At 47.4% G+C, this 17,281-nt stretch overlaps 1 protein-coding gene across 1 annotated transcript in view; it reads right to left on the bottom strand.

The window, feature by feature from the left end:
• The window catches only part of LOC120861032 (colorectal mutant cancer protein), a 308,064-nt gene that overhangs the window by 40,526 nt on the left and 250,257 nt on the right, over positions 1 to 17,281 (bottom strand). Inside the window, exons 7-12 of the mRNA XM_040236721.1 lie at positions 16,451 to 16,597; positions 15,426 to 15,515; positions 13,768 to 13,916; positions 9,011 to 9,151; positions 6,165 to 6,268; positions 1,264 to 1,447 (exon numbers count right to left, since the gene is read on the bottom strand). Coding sequence (XP_040092655.1) covers positions 1,264 to 1,447; positions 6,165 to 6,268; positions 9,011 to 9,151; positions 13,768 to 13,916; positions 15,426 to 15,515; positions 16,451 to 16,597 — 815 coding nt within the window. The remainder of the gene's footprint in view (positions 1 to 1,263; positions 1,448 to 6,164; positions 6,269 to 9,010; positions 9,152 to 13,767; positions 13,917 to 15,425; positions 15,516 to 16,450; positions 16,598 to 17,281) is intronic.

Here is a 17,281-nt window from a genome sequence, read left to right on the forward strand (position 1 = left end):
ACCCTTCTGAGCTGTCCGTTACGTGACTTCATGTAGGCAGGTCACTCACACATCTCTGAGCCAAGGCTCTCTCACCTGTAGAAATGGGATCATTACTCTTCCTATCTTTTGTGATGTGGTTATTACATGAGGATCTCTAACAAAGTACTTTCTAGACAGAACTGGAACATAAAGGGAAGGCATTCTATTTGCAGCAAGATGGATGGACCTAGGGATTATCACACTAAGTGAAGTAAGAGAGAAAGACAAATATATGATATCACTTACATTCAGAATCTAAAATATGATACAAATGAACTTATTTATGAAACAGAAATAGACTCACAGACATAGAAAGCAAACTTATGCCTACTAAAGGGGGAAGGGGATGGGAGAGATAAATGAGGAGTTTGGGGTTAGCAGGTACAAACCACTATATATATATATATATATATATATATATCAAATAAACAAATAAGGTATTACTGTATAGCACAGAGAACTATATTCAATATTATATATTAAACAATGGAAAAGAATATGAAGAAATATATATATACACATATATGTGAATCACTAGCTTGTATACCAGAAACTAACACAATATTGTAAATCAATTTTAATTTAAAAAAAAAAGAAGAAAAAGGGAAGGCATTTATGTTTTTAGGAATTTTGGTGACAAGACATGAGATCATTAGAAAACGTTTCATTATGACTGTCCACCCACACCCAGTGGAATCCAACCGCTCCAGCAAATCATGCACACAGCGAGGTGTTCACTGTTTCCCTCCCCATCTTGTTCAAGCACCCGCCTCAGTTTTCTAGATTCACGGATACTGAACGTGAGCCCTGGTTCATCCTAAGCATCTGCTAAACACATGCTATGAATACGGCCTCACTCCACAGGGCAAAAGGTGGGAGAAGGGAAGCCTGCTGCCTGAGAAGGGCTTGCGAAGGCCACAGGCACAGGAGGAAGGCAGAGAAGGCAGCCTGCAACTAGGAGGTGGTCTGGGGCTTGGGTGCTTCGGGACCATTTGCAGCACATGTGCCTTCACCAGCCTAGATGCTTCTCGAAAATCAAGGACTGTTAGGAAATGGAGGGCAGAACAAAGTGGGAAAGGGTACAAAACAGAAAGGAACAGTTGGGTTCGGCCCCTTCCCTCTGGCCGGCAAAATGAGAAGGCGCTCTCCAGCTCTCCAGCTCACATCCCGAGCCTCGCAGTCCTCGAGCTTGGCCAGGGGAGCCCGTGGACGCCCGCCCGGCGCGGCAGGAGCGCAGACTACCTGGTGTGGCTGTTGGAGGACAGGCTTTCCCAGGGCTGCCCGCTGCAGCCGGCCACCGCGAAGGCGCCCCCGCAGCTGCCGTCGAGCTTCATGAGCAAGGCCTTGGCGGCGTTCTCAGCCGTCTTCCGGCAGTCGTGGGCTCGCTTGAGCATCTGAGTAATGTTTTCATCCCCTGACTGGTCTCCTGCAAGAAACCGAGGGGTTAATCAGCAGTGGTCTAGATAAACGAGGCTGGGTGATGGGGCAGGCACTCAGGGCGATGGGGCAGGCACTCAGGGCGGAGGTGGCTTGGTGGAGACAGGGGTGGAGCGTGCGTCCTGGGGCCGGCCCTTCACCCAGAAGCTGCGATGAGGAAGGCTTTCTCTTCCCCCACACACGAAGGGCTGGCCCGTGTGAGCTTCCAGCTCTGTGTCCAGCGGCAACCTGCTGTAATTTCCTAACTCCTCAGACTCCTGGCTGCTCCCGGCACGCAACCCCAAGTCTCCTGTGCGGCCCGTCTCCCTCAGCTGCTTAGCGATTCTTGGGAGCGAGGCCAAGGGAAAAGGAGGCCCAACCTCGCCATGTTTCCACACGTCTGCAGCTTCGCTTAGAACTTCATGCAGGCACGAGACACAGAACCAATGGTTAAAACGAAAACCTTGGGATTGGCTCTGATGTCCTGCATGGATGCTCTTCCTGACCTTTCTTCCTGAGTGCGGTCATGTCCAGGGGCAAGCTCCATGCCTCTCACAGCCAGCTAACGTCTGCAGCAAGACTCAGGGTGGTGGCCACCAGCACGCAGCCGGACTGGGGATCCCCTGCCCAAGGCGGCCATGTTCTAGCTGCGTTTTCAAAAACTCTGCAGGCCAAATAAGTCATTGGTTTGTTACCTCTACAGCCCAGACCCTCAATCTTCCAAATATTTATAAATGAAATCTAACGCCAAAGTCTAAGATACAAAAATGGTAAATATGAAACTGGCTTAAGTGGGCAGGGGGTATGGGGAGGGTATACACTCAGCTTTCCCACCCTCCAAGCCCAACACTGAGGCCCAAAGAAACGCCTCCAGATTCCCAGGCACAGTTTGAAAACCACCGTCTAAATCATCCAGGATGAATGGTTGTGCAGTCAAGAAGAAACAAAGGAGAAATCCCCATAACTGACACTGTGGGTGAATGATACAACTCATTCTTGCTGTGCGACTCCATGGCATGTTAGGGCAGGATGACATATCACTGCCACTGTTGGCAGAATGGAAGAGTCAGGTTTAATAGGGAGCTGCTAAAAAGTAAGTTTAAAAAGCTGCTAAATAAGATACTTTATAGACATCTCACAACTGACTGCTCTCTGAATTCTGAAGAGGCATATTAACTGACTGCTCCATTTTATAAATAGACCCATGAGCCAACCAGGATTATGTGAATACAAGGCATTTTATTATTGATTTTAAATATTTAAAATGCAGATTTAAGTCATTTTAGCTCCTATCCAAGTCACTGTGCTGAGTAGGGACAAGCTTCATATGAGGTGCCTTTTGAGGATAGCACAGACTAAAACAGTCTTCTGAGAAACAGTAGAAATAAAATGATTGATTTTTTGCCTTTAATTGATTATTTTCCTTAATACATTTATTAAAAAAAAAAAACTTGACAGCAAGCCAAGATCATTTTAGGATTCTGCTTAAGAGGCAGAATAAAGTTTTATGGTTTGGTTAAAAGACACTGAAAAATGAGCTTCCTAATGGAAATTCTGGCAGGGTTTCTACTATTGGGCTGGGAGGATAATACTATTTAAAAAACAACAACAAAAAACAAGAAAACCCAGAGAGAGAGGTGGAGGATGGTCACACATACAAATGGAGGCCTACTTCCTCACTGGGTGACTTGGATATGAAGCAGGAAATTAATACCCAGGATACTTCCTTTCTTTCAGATTCCTGTCCATGTCAAAACTGAGGAAAGGAAGGAAGGAGGAAAAATAGGCGAGTGTTTGTGCAGTGCAAAAGCTAGAGCCTGGGGCTTCCTTGTGGCTCAGAATGGTCAAAAGTCCACCTGCCAATGGAGGAGACACAGGTTCAATCCCTGGTCTGGGAAGATCCCACATGCCACGTGGTAACTAAACCTGTGCACCACAACTACTGAGCCTCTGCTCTGGACCCCGGGAGCTGCAGCTGCTGAAGCCTGCACGCCTAGAGCTTGTGCTCCACAAGAGAAACCACTACAGAGAGAAGCCGACTCACCGCAACAAACAGTAACCCTGTTCTCCACAACTAGAGAGAGCCTGAGTGCAGCAATGAAGACCCAGCACAGCCAATAAATAGATGAAAAAAAAAAAAATGACCTTTGAAATTCAGTTCAGTTCAGTTGCTCAGTCATGTTCAACTCTTTGCGATCCCATGGACTGCAGCACGCCAGGCCTCCCTGTCCATCACCAACTCCCGGAGTTCACTCAAACTCATGCCCACCGAGTCAGTGATGCCATGCAACCATCTCATCCTTTTTCGTCCCCTTCTTGCGCCTTCAATATTTGCCAGCATCAGGGTCTTTTCAAACGAGTCAGCTCTTCACATCAGGTGGCCCAAGGATTGGAGTTTCAGCTTCAGCATCAGTCCTTCCAATGAACACCCAGGACTGCTCTCCTTTAGGATGGACTGGTTGGACCTCCTTGCAGTCCAAGGGACTCTCAAGAGTCTTCTTCAACACCACAGTTCAAAAGCATCAATTCTTTGGCGCTTGGCATTCTTTATAGGAGAACTCTCAGATCCATACATGACTACTAGAAAAACCATAGCCTTGACTAGAAGGAACTTTGTTGGCAAAGTGATGTCTCAGCCTTTTATTAAGATGCTGTCTAGGTTGGTCATAACTTTTCTTCCAAGGAGTAAGCGTCTTTTAATTTCATGGGTGCAACCACCATCTGCAGTGATTTTGGAGCCCCCCAAAATAAAGTCAGCCACTGTTTGCACTGTTTCCCTGTCTTATTTGCCACGAAGTGATGGGATTGGATGCCATGTTCTTCGTTTTCTGAATGTTGAGATTTAAGCCAGCTTTTTCACTCTCCTCTTTCACTTTCATCAAGAGGCTTTTTAGCTCCTCTTTACTTTCTGCCATAAGGGTGGTGTCATCTGCATATCTCAGGTTATTGATCTTTCTCCCGGCAATCTTGATTCCAGCTTGTGCTTCATCCAGCCTAGCGTTTCTCATGATGTACTCTGCATATAAGTTAAATAAGCAGGGTAACAATATACAGCCTTGACATACTCCTTTTCCTATTTGGAACCAGTCTGTTGTTCCATGTCCAGTTTTAACTGTTGCTTCCTGACCTGCATATAGGTTTCTCCAGAGGCAGGTCAGGTGGTCTGGTTCCCATCTCTTTCAGAATTTTCCATGGTTTATTGTGATCCACACAGTCAAAGGCTTTGGCATAGTCAATAAAGCAGAAGTAGATGTTTTTCTGGAACTCTCTAGGTTTTTTGATGATCCAGTGATATTGGCAATTTGATCTCTGGTTCCTCTGCCTTTCCTAAAACCAGCTGGAACATCTGGAAGTTCACAGTTCACGTATTGCTGAAGCCTGGCTTGGAGAATTTTGAGCATTACTTTACTAGCATGTGAGATGAGTGCAGTTGTGAGTTAGTTTGAGCATTCTTTGGCATTACCTTTCTTTGGGATTGGAACTAAAATTGACCTTTTCCAGTCCTGTGGCCACTGCTGAGTTTTCCAAATTTGCTGGCATATTGATTGCAGCACTTTCAAAGCATCATCTTTTAGGATTTGAAATAACTCAACTGGGATTCCATCAGATCTTATTAAAAAAAAAAGGAAAAGCTAAAGCCTGGGCAGGGAGGGAGGAGCTGGCAAGGAGGACAGGAGATGCACTCAGCAGGTACCCTGATGAGACCTTCTTTGCAAGGTGTGTCCTGGAAGGACAGCCTTAATATGGGCTCACAGCCTAGGAGGAAAAGCCAGTGATGACGGGTGGCCTGCTCGCCAGCGTGCGCAGAGTGCCCACCTTTGACTCTGGAGTCATCTGATCAGTTTTTGTTCACTTGCCGTGGTTTCTCGGGAGAAATTGCTGTGGTCAAGTGTAGGCTGAGGGAGCCAGGAGGCTCCAGGACCGGGGCCCTCTGTCACTGAACCTCTGTTTCCTTCCAAACACTGTTTCTACTGTCATCGTCCCCATGTTATGTCAAGGTCCACAGTCATAGTCAAGGGTGAAGTTTTGGCAAATGATGGTAACTAGGATGCCCTGCGTGTCTTTTTGAGTACATAGCCCTTCTAGTTACTCAGCACTGGACCACAGTAGTGGGGGGCGGTGTGGGTCTGGAGGGATAAATGATGCCAACCCCAGGGGATGCATGACCCCTGCAGTGGAGGACAGACAGGGAGGGGAGGTGGGCAGCAGGCCCCCGGGGTTGGCATTTGGTGAGGCTGAAGATAACAAGGTGGGAAATGTTCCTCTGCGTTCCTATGTCACCTGGAGAGCAGGTAGGGGGATCCATGTTCCTTTGAATGCAAGGGAACAAACCTGGAGAAAATGCAATGCCAGATGAGGCAAAGGCCTTGTGGGCAGCACACGGACCCTCAGGCATCAGCATCACAGGGAGGCTGTGGGAGAGCTGGTCCCTTTCAGGGCGAACCTGGGCCTCCTGCCCCATCTGGTCCTAGAGTCAGCCTGGGAGAGGGTGTTTCCTGAGACGGCCTGTTTGTTTTAACTTGTCTGTAATCCACTTCAGTTCCTGCTGCATTCAACATAAACAATTTACTCACTCAGTCATGAGGAAAAAATGAAAAACACACTTGACAAGTGAATTTCATGTTGTTGGGAGGCGTGCCAATGCCAACAGCCGAGACGGAGGGCAGGAGACCAGAAGAGGCCGGGGGGACGCCGAGCAGGGGCTGCAGGGACCCGGCCACACTTACCAGGGGACGACCCCACACCGGCCGCCCGGAACTGCCCCAGGATGAGGCTCTGCTCGCTCTCGGCCAGAGCCAGGAGGAGTTCATAGGCTTCGATGCACTGCTCACTGAAAGAGAAGCACATGGCATCATCAGCTTGGGCAGAGAGCAGCGAGTCCCCCGTGGTGCAGTGTGAGCCCTGCCTCTCAGCATCCCTGTCCAGGTTGGCAAGGACATGCCTGCAGGCACTCACGGACAGAGTCAGGGGCTCGCTCTGCTTTGTGGCCTGCTTTAAAAAAACAAAACAAAACTTTAGACTATGATCTAGAAAAACACAAGGGAAGCAATGAAGATGAGAGAGGCAAGCCTGCCGCTCCTTTGAAGACCAGCTTGAAGGGAAAGGTGATGTGCTCACAGCGACCAGCCTCTGGGTGTGCCCTGCCCACCCGGATCGCCACACCTTGTATAATCCCCTTCCACCCGGTTCCACTTGGTTTGTGTGACTAAGAGAAAAAGGCAAAAGTGATGGGTTATCACATCCGAGGTTGGTTATTAAAGAACATGATGATTTCCATCTTGGTCCTTCTCTCTCTTTGCTCCCTTCCTTCTTCCTCTTGGATACAGAGGAGGCCAGCTGCCATGTCTTGAAGACCCTTGAGCAGCCCTATGGAGCAGCCCGTGTGGTTAGGAACTACGGCGCCAGCCAATCGCCAGTGAAGGACCGAGGATTCTACCTGAAGCTTTTGAAGCAGATCTGCCAGCCCCAATTAAGCTGATGCAGCTCTGGCGGAGAGCTTGACCAAAAACTCAAGAGACCCAGAGCCAGAACCACCTAGACAAATCACTCCCAGATTCCTGACCCCAGAAGCTTTGACATACTAAACAGTTATACAATAATAGGTAATTCATTTAGCAGCCCAGAAAGGGGACTGTTTTAACAGAGACCTGCCTATTCAATAGAGTGGCCACTAGCCACATGTGGATATTTAAATGAAAAAGAACTTATGGTAAATAAATGAACATTCAGACTCTCTGCAGGGCATATTTCATACGTTTAACAGCCATGTGTGGCTAGCAGTTGCTGCACTGGATAACACAGAGAACAGGTCCATCGTCATAGAAAGTTCTGCCAAAGGCTTGTAAAGCTGCGTCATGAAACACTCACAAAATCTCTGACAAGAGCTGGAGTGTGGAGCTCTCTCTTCAGGTACACCAGACAGAGGATCAAACAGTGACCTCTGGAAAGCCACTGCTGCCCGTGGCCCCATAGGGACCCATGTCTGCCCTGGATGGAGTGTGTGTATAATGCTTGAGTCATCCTGGCCAAATGCCTGCAGTAGTCAAAATCACCCCCAAGCAAAGAATTGATGAGCTTCTCCAAGCTGAGCAGGGGAAACGTGGCTTTACTCAACACTTAGTCAACAGACTTTTTTTAAAAATTGTGTTTACTTTCAAGTTCCTTTACTAAGAGACAGGAGAGAGAGTCCAATGACTGCCTCTGGGTGCTGGCAGCTCCCCTTCTCAAGGGCAGTTGGTCTTAGAGATGCTGGGACGTTGCTTCTTCTGTACAGATGAAAGGGAGGCTGAGGGTGCAGAAGAGCCTGTTTCAAGAGTAGTCACAGAGGATCATGTTTGCTTTGGTGTGTCTGTAAACTAACAGGATTGCTCTCTAGCTTTGGTCTCCTATATTTTGGTTTGAGATATATATATAGTTTTTTTTTTTGAAGAAGCAATGTTTCTTAAAACAACACTGAATTCTTTGAGAGGATGCCAAGAGTAAGATACAGTCACTACTCTGGGACTTTGGTAAATATGCCTAAGTGGTGACACTAATATAATAAGTCTATGAAAACAATAATAAACTGAGTTTTGTAGCTATTAAACAAGTAGTAATTTAAAAATAGATAAATTCCAAAGCTGATGAAGCTGAAAAAAAAAAAAGTGGTACCACTTGCTCATCAATGAATGAATCACATTCATTTAAACTGGTTTTTTTAATGGGAAAAAAGCTGGCAGCATGCCTGAAGAAACATGAAAATGTTCACATCCTTTGATCTATAATTCCTGCTCCAGGGATTTTATCTCAAGGAAAATACAAGAATGACAGTTTTTGTATTAACTTATTCACCATAGAATTATTTTCAATATCAAGAGTCTGCAAGAGTCTAAATATCTTTTAGAGAAATAAGTAATAATACCATATAAACTTGATGGAAGGGATATAGTCAGTCAAAATAAATGGAGACTTTTAAGCCATAATATAACAGTTTAACAAACTGAAGGAAGAGAACGCATTAGATTTACCACAATGCAGAATATAATATGAATATAAATAAAGTCTGGGAAAAAAAGCCTGGAAGAACAAGAAGTGAACTTGTAACACAAAAATTGATGTTTTGAGTGATGTTGTTGTTTAGTCACTAAGTCGTGTCTGATTCTGTAGCCCACCAGGCTTTTCTGTGCATGGGATTTCCCAGGAAGAATACCGGAGTGGGTTGCCATTTCCTCCTCCAAGGGATCTTTCCAACCCAGGGATTGAACCCCCCATCTCCTGCATTGGCAGGCAGATTCTTTACCACTGCCCAAGGGAAGACTTTGAGTGATATTACTTACATGAAATAATATTCCAGTTGAACATTGCTAACAGAAAGATACCTGTTTTACTAATACCACACTCATTATCCTGATTTTCTTAATTGCTACCAGGGTGCTAACTGATTTTTAATATTTATCACACCCTAGCATTTGCTGGTCCAGTCCTCTAGTTACATTTTCTAAAACCTTATTTTCTACTTTCATGCAAAAGCTTGCTACGGATGCACTTCTCAATGAAAGTGGCCCCTCACCCGCCTGTCTGCCCGGCTTCCTACCTGTACTGCAGGGCCAGCCTCAGCGCCGTGGCGTTGGATTCGTACTTCCCCACCAGCATGCTCATCCTCTCAGCATTGCTCTTGCACTCTTCCAGGGTAATGGTCAGAAGGTCATTTTGGGATTTGAGGTGTTCGATACGGCTGCAAAGGAAGGAAAATCACGTTCACAATTTTACACTAGGATTACAATGCATTGCCAAGATTTTAGTTATCTGCTCTAGATTCTGGCCAAAATGCACGTAAGGATATGAGCTCATTAGATGTTTTAGCAAATGCAACTGATGAGTCGTAATAAACGAAGCAACTCAAAGCTGAAGAATCATTAAATTCTGTGTGAATTAGAAATAAAAATTGCCCCCTGGTTATTTCCCAACCAGTCATGGATGAGCCATTTGCCAAGTAAAGTGCTAGGCTTGGGAGATACACCATGGTAAGGAGCCCTAACCTTCATGAGAGTTAAGACTCAGATGCTCCAATGAACCACACTCCACCCTCCACAGGGACAAATGAAAAGCAACCTTTACAATAAGAGCTAGTATTTGTTAAGCCCTTGCTCAGTAACTCTCCCAATAGCCCTTTGAATTAAGTATTATTATCTCCATTTCTCAGAAGAGGCACAGAAATGTTAATCCTTGGGCTCTGAACCAGGCAGTTTGACCCCAGATCCTTGACTCGGAATGCTCACTACAGAGCAGGGGCAAAGGATGGATCAATGAGTGAAAAAGAAAGTGCGCTTAAGGGGCACCTGAGTGGCAACTGTGGCGTGTATCCAAAGCTCTTTCCAGCGTGGACAGTCCCCCAACTGCTAACTATTGGCAGCATAATCAGCGGATAAGGATAAGTGTTATAAAAATCAGAACTGTAAATTCAAGGCAGAAGAGTTTATGGCAAAGTCAGAACGCAGATTAGGGAAGCCGAAGCCTTCAGCCTGCTTTCTGTCCCAGGACGCTGATGCTCTGGATGCCGTGATTCATTCCCCACAGGACGTGCGCATCTGTAGTACTCTGATTACCAAGTCTTAAAGAGACCTAAGGTTTCACACACACAAAATGTTCAGAGTTTGGAAGCCATCTGCTTTGAGGCTCAATCTGAGGACCACGCATCTTAGCACATATAACTAAGACCGTTGCATGGCGTTGGCAACAACACGGTCAATTCGATGTAAGGTGTTACAGGGAACAGATTTCTGTGTTTGCTCACATGACGGCCTCTTCAGAGACTTCCCACCCTCTCATTTACTTTTTGACTCGCTCCAGTTACATTTAGTCCCTACTAATTAGATGAAACCAGACCTCCAGGTGGTCAGTTCTATCTCAGACAGCACCCCTGTACTGATGGCTCCTATCTTTTAAAACATCCTCCTTCATTTGGGTCATGACAGGTGTCTACTGGTTTTCTCCCTGCCGAAAGGTCATTATTTCTCCTGTCTCCCCTGCTGGCTCCCTCTTCTCTATACAGTCTGTGACAGTTGACATTCCCTTAGGACTCAGCCCTAGGTCCACTCCTCTATCAACACTCTCCCCTGAGGGTGATTTTATCCAGTCCCAAGACTTTCACAGGCATTTATGTTACCCTGGCTCCCAGATTCTTAGTTCATATCTCTCTTGTAAGTGCCAGTCTCACATATCCAGGGTTTCACACAGACACCTCAAATTTAACATGGGATTCTTGACTTTCCTCTAACCATAACCTCCTCCATCTTCCCCATCTCAGTAAATGCCACCACCATACTCCCGACAACAGAGGTAAGACATCTGCGAGTCTTCTTTGAGACTGCCCCTTATTTTATACATCTGTGGATTTTTATCACCACACATACAATGACCCCTTCAAATTGCCTCTACTTGGCTGTGCTCGTTCACGGCAGAACTGGCTCAGTTTCTGCCACCCCTTTCCATTCTGCACATTTAAGTGAACTTTTAAAATTTAAATCAAGTCTGTTCTTCCCCATACATAAAACGCCTTAACAGTTTCTAATGGCACTTTGTCTATGACCTCAAATTCCATAGCCCACCCAGCCCTGACTACTTCACCACCTTGTCTCATGGGGCCCCTCCTTTCACTCATGCTGTTTCAGTTCCGCTGGGATTGGGGCAATTCAGACGTCACACCAGCTACTTCCCAGCCTTGAAGTTGATAAGTTGGCCCTTAAGACTCTTCCTGGTTTGTCACATGGCTGTTCCTTTCCTGCCTGAAAAATCTCAATTGCTGTTTCCCACTTCAGAGATGCCTTCCCTGTCTTTGTACCTAAAATCAAGGCTACCTTTTATTTTGTCCCAGTGTCATATTTAGTTGAAGCTTTCGCGTGTTCTTATTGGTCTGTTTTTGCTTAACTTCCTTAACAGGATATAACTCCATGAACTCTTGTCTGTTTTACTTTCTTTGGCATCCAAATAGCCCAGCACATAGTAGGTGCTTAATATCTGCATGCTGCATGCTAAGCTGCTTCAGTCGTGTCCAACTCTGTGCAACTCTGTGGACTGTAGCCCCTCAGGCTTCTCTGTCCATGGGATTTTCCAGGCAAGAATACTGGAGTGGGTTGCCATTTCTTCCTCAAGGGTACCTTTCTGACCCAGGGATTGAACCTGCGTATCTTAAGTCTCCTGCATCGGCAGCCAGGTTCTTTACCACTAGCGCCACCTGAGAAGCCCCCAAAACAACAATACTTTTGAGTAGGCATGACCCATCCCATGCCTCTGCCACACACACACAAGTTAAAGGCTGTCATTCATTCAGAGTGTAGCAGGACTCCAACTTTGAGATAGGTAGTTAAATAAAGGGTATCAGAACATCCTGGTAGATAATTTACAAGCACTCCCGTGTTCTAGCAGTAGCTGTGATAATACAGAAAACAATGCAGAAGAGGGGCACAGGGGTTGACCAGCTGGGCTATTTAATAGCTCTGGACTTGAGGCAAGTCATTCAGTGTCAAAACATTTGCTTTCTAATTTGCAAAATGGGACTATTCTGCCCTCCCAAGTTGAGGATTTCGGGTTGTCTGTGAGTCTTTGGAAAGCTGTTAAACTCCATGACAGTGTGAGCTACAGGCACCAAATAGTTCCCCCTTCTTTGGTCTCTCTTAGGTGCATATAATTGAAGAGAAAGGACCCCCCTCAATTCAACCACAAAGCAGGCTTGTTAAATCCCAGAATCTGCTGAGAGGAGATCCTCCTACACAGAGGGCCCCTGAAGGCATCTGACTTCACTCAATTGCAAAGGGCATATCTGATTCAATTTTTAAGCACTCCCCTGCCTGTGATACTGAGAGCGCTGCTTGTTTCCTGCTACAAGGTAATCATCAGGATTGTCACTCTTAAGTATTTTGGATTTAATAAGGAAACCATTTAATTTCAAGATTTAAAATGACCTAGATTGCCACATTTCCTTGGTTCTCAAGTACCCTATTAAACAGCTTTCAAATCAGGGAGGACTAACAGGATAATTCAATTTATTCAGGTTTGCCATACTCAAGGGGAATGGCATGAAGCAATGGTGGGTGGGGAACGGCATCCATGTTTCTTACGGGTTGGCTCACAAGCCTCTCCAGTTCTTAGTAGGCACTCCCCTGAAGACGGCTGGGTGGGGGCAGCCGCCGCATGCTCGGCCGCCATTCAGCCACTGTGGGGCCAGGTCTGAGTCAGAACAGTCACCACAGCTTGGCCCTGCTCCTTCTCCTCTGCTTTTTTAACAACCCTCTTTCATTGCTGGGATGACATACAAGCCAGTCTTTGCCAAAGAGGCAGGAGGACAAACTCAAACCAGCTCCGTCATAAGATCTGGGAAGAGCCCATAAAACTGGGCACACAGTTAAATTATTCTAAGCAGGACAGTTAGGCCTACTTAGAAAATCTGAACTAAGTAGGATAGGATGTAGGGATGGGAGAACACACACATTTGTGAAAAGCATAAATACAATGAGGCAACCCTTGACTGGAGCAGGGAGGGTTCGACCAGCATGCCCGGTCCACCTCAGGAATGTCTTAATCAGACCCCTTCTGCCGACTCCACATCCCAGAGCTGGTCTCTCCGGTTCTTAGTAGCACCGGCTTGCATGCGAGGGAGCCATCTTGCCATCCTGACCTACTTGTCATTCCATATGGACTGCTCCTTACTTTGTGAGGGCCAGTGCACAAGGAAAAGAGGGAGGGGGAATTCCCTGGTGGCACGCTGGGTAAGAACCCGCCCGTCAATGCAGGGGACACGGGGTCGATCCTTGGTCTCGGAAGATTCCACATGCTGCAGGGCAGTGGAGTCTGCACGTCACAACTCCCGAGCTCGTATACTGTGGCTACTGAAGCCCCGAGAAGCCACCGTAATGAGAGGCCTGTGCATTGAAACTAGGGGTTGCAACTAGAGAAAGCCCGAGGGCAGTACGAAGACCCAGCACAGCCAGAAATAAGTAGAGAAACAAATATGGCAGCATGTTAGAAAAGAAAGAAGACATAGCCCCCTGGTTCATAAATTATTTAAAGAATTTTAAACAGTGCAGCTAACAACTAACACTTAAAACAGTGGCAGCAGAGCAGTAAAGCAAGTGTGGGATCCTTCTAAGCACGAGGCCCTGTGCATTTGATGACAGGTCACACAGGCCCACAGAGCTGGCCCTCCTGTGATGAGCAGGGTGGTGGAAACTCCCACCTGCCAGCTCGACAGCATCACATTAAGCCCTAATGCATAAGCCAGCCTCAACGGGTCTTTGGGATGGGACTGGAGTTTCCCCTCAACACCACCACCGAATATACAGGATTCCTCCTTACCTGTTCAACCGCTCCGTTTCCACCTCAAACTCTCTAATCTTGCTTTCCGAGATGGCAGATCCATGGGAGTAGAGAGTCTGGAAGATTTCCTGAATGTTGGAGCAGTCCTGAAGAGAGTGGGCCAGGTGCTCTGCCACGCTGCTGGACACCTGAACAGGTGAGCATTAATTCCCCTCTGGACAAAGCCACTTCCGGGATGGTGGGCCCCAGGCCCTTGCTTCCCAATTTAAACTGTTAAGTTTTAAACAGTTTAAAGCTGATGTTCCTTGAGAATTGGGCACCAGGAGATAGCTGCTGCTGCTGCTGCTAAGTCACTTCAGTCGTGTCCGACTCTGTGTGACCCCATAGACGGCAGCCCACCAGGCTCCCCTGTCCCTGGGAGTCTCCAGGCAAGAACACTGGAGTGGGTTGCCATTTCCTTCTCCAATGCATGAAAGTGAAAAGTGAAAGGGAAGTGGCTCAGTCGTGTCTGACTCTTCGCGACCCCATAGACGGCAGCCCACCAGGCTCCTCTGTCCATGGGATTTTCCAGGCAAGAGTACTGGAGTGGGGTGCCATCGCCTTCTCCGAGGAGATAGCTACCCAGATATTTTTCAGTTTGTATAATATAATCCTAGTATAAAAAGTTAACTACTGTGAATTCAGTACACAAACAGGGTCAAAATGCATGGAAGCTGGGTGCCTGCAATTACTGTCCGGTGCAAAATTCTAAAATAGGGCCTTAAAAGTGCTGTTTCTGTTTTCCCCATCCCTAAGGGTCAAACCAGTCAATCTTAAGGGAAATCAACCCTGAACAGTTGTTGGAAGGACTGATGCTGAAGCTCTAATATTTTGGTCGTCTGAGGTAAAGAGTTGACTCATTGGAACAGTCCCTGACACTGGGAAAGACTGAGGGCAGGAAGAGAAGAGGGCATCAGAGGATGAGATAGCTGGATGGCATCACTGATGCAATGGACATGAGCTTGGGCAAACTTTGGGAGATGGTAAGGGACAAGGAGGCCTGGCATGCTGAAGTCCATGGGGTTGCAACAGTCGGACACGACTGGGCGATTGAGCAGCATTAACAAGGATCAGATAACTGGATTTTCCAGCCTCACCCCCAAATCCTCAAAGACATCCCCAGGGAACTGAAATTATTCTCTTTTCATTATACATCAGTTCACAGCCCCAGGGTATTCGGCACTCTACAAAAGAAAACTCCAGAACTGAGCTGGAAGGTTCCAGTCCGTCCCAGCATCGGCTGTACTTCAAAGGCAGCGATCCTGCTCAGTAGAGAGCACCTTCCCTTTCAAGAGGGACGCGCGAATAATCAAGTTCTCTTAGAGCTTCCTAACTCTCTTGGTCTCTGGGGAAGGAGGGTGATATAAAGCAAGTATTTCAAGACTTTCATCTGTATTGCCAGTAACAAGACCTCAATCATTTCTTTCTGAATGGTTTCAAGTAGAGAAACAAAAAGCTCCCTTTAAAGCTGAAGGGGTGATTCACTACCGGCGAACCACTAAGCATTTTAATTTGACCCTCTGGAAGGAAATCAGGTATGATTCCCTATTAAAATCACCTGGTTTATTGGAGGGGCCCTGGGCAGTGCTTCTGTCGTGAACGAGCCACTGTGTGGTTCTACTATGTGGCGTGTCCCTTTGCTCCTCATAAACACTCACCCCAATGCTGCTGATCTCTGAGCCTAGGACTGGCCGATCAGACGACGAAGATTCAGACCTGGTCTTGGAGAGCTTCACCCTCTCGGCGATCTTAACAAACAAAACAAAACAAGTGATCGAAAAACAACACACACCACTCCCCATATAAACTACTGACACTGTGTTTATACAGGGCTACTCTTGAACCTTGGCAACTAAACCATCAGTTCTTAAAAACGACTCACGTGTCTGATTTTTCTGCCACCTGCTTATTAACTCATGGTTTTTCAGCGTTAGTACCACTGACATTTTGAGTTGGACGTTCTTTGCTGTGGGGGACTATTCTGTGCGCTATGAGATGTTCACCAGCATCCTTGGCTTCTAGCCACAGTACTCCAGGAGTGACCATCGAAAAGGTGTCCAGACATGGCCAAATAGCCCTTGGGACAAAAATCACTTCTGGCTGAGGAGCACTGGTGAGACTTCATAAACTTGATGGTTGACAACCAACCTTGTTGCAGAGACTGGCAGGGCTACCAGGAAGAGGTAATCATGTGAATAGTCTCTCTGGGGTGGATTCAGCATAGGAAGGGGGTCAGGGGCTGTGGCTGAGATTGGAGGGGCTACTTCTCACAGCTGCGGAGGCCTGCCCATCATCGTCATCTATTTTTCTGCTGGCAGGGCTGTCGGTTCTGGGAGTGGGCAGATCATCAGTTCATTACTCAGGGTTCCCCTCCTGGGCTGAACCATGATCCTCGAGAGCAACTCTCTACCCACCCTGTGACGAAACATCTCACTCTCCACGACGACCTCTCAGCTGGGACAGGCTCTGGCCCGCTGATTAATGAGAGCTGGCATCCAGGGTGCAGCCGAGAGAGACTTAAAACTATTAGCGGGTTATCTCTTCCTGCAGCTCCAGCACGGGAGGCCTACGCGGGACCCTGGGAAGCCCCTCGGGGCCCGCTGAGCTAATTGCATGTAGGCACAGTGGCCCTGCTCCACAAAGGCTGGGGCTGCCGATAACAGGCGGTGTCCCCGGAGCGCACCTTGGCGATGGGGATGTCATTGCTGCTGCTGCTTGTGCTCAGTTCTCCGGTGCTGGGGTTAACGGGGCGGTTGGCGGAAGTGAGGCGGCCAGGGCTGGCGGGGCCCGTGGCCTGCACGCTCTGCAGGCGAGTCTGAAGCTCTCGAACCTGAAATGACAACACCTTCAGACACAGTGGTAGGCTCCCCCCCGCCCAAAGAGCAGAAGGGCCAGTGCGGGGGAGGGCAAAGCTTTCATTTACACGAAGAAACCAGCTTCCCTGAAAGCCAAAGTCAGCTGAGTCCACATAAAGGGCTCTGATGTTCTTAACTGGATCTGCCATGGAATGGCCAGCATCTGCACTTCACAAGCTGGAGGGGGACATGTTTTCTACGGTGCTGGAAGCTTCCAGCACAAGGAGAAGGGCCATCTTTGAGGGATGTTCGCTCACTCAGCCTCCTGTGCCTGATCCACATGGCACTAGAAATGGAACCCAGGATGAAATCTGTACTTGCGTGGAGTTCAGAGGACAGAGATCATTTCAACACGAGCACATGCTCATGCTATAAATATCAATCCAGGGTGGGTGTGTAGGAAGCAGGAGACAGGAAGAACGTGGCTCCACCTGAAGTCACTGCGGAACTGTCTTTGAGCACAGCCCCCCGGGTGGACAGGGCTGTAATGGATGAGATGAGTGAGGCGCTGGCTGAGGGGCTGGAGTGGGGAGACCGGCTTGGAAGACACACTGTCTGAAGAACTGCAAATTATTCAATATGCCTGGGGTAGGAGGAGACGCTATGGTGATGAGAGGGAGTTGGTACCCATGGCTTCTTCCCCAGGGACTTCGAGATGG

This window comes from Oryx dammah, unplaced genomic scaffold (assembly GCF_014754425.2).
Source record: "Oryx dammah isolate SB20612 unplaced genomic scaffold, SCBI_Odam_1.1 HiC_scaffold_11211, whole genome shotgun sequence".
In the NCBI taxonomy this organism is placed as follows: Eukaryota; Metazoa; Chordata; class Mammalia; order Artiodactyla; family Bovidae; genus Oryx; species Oryx dammah.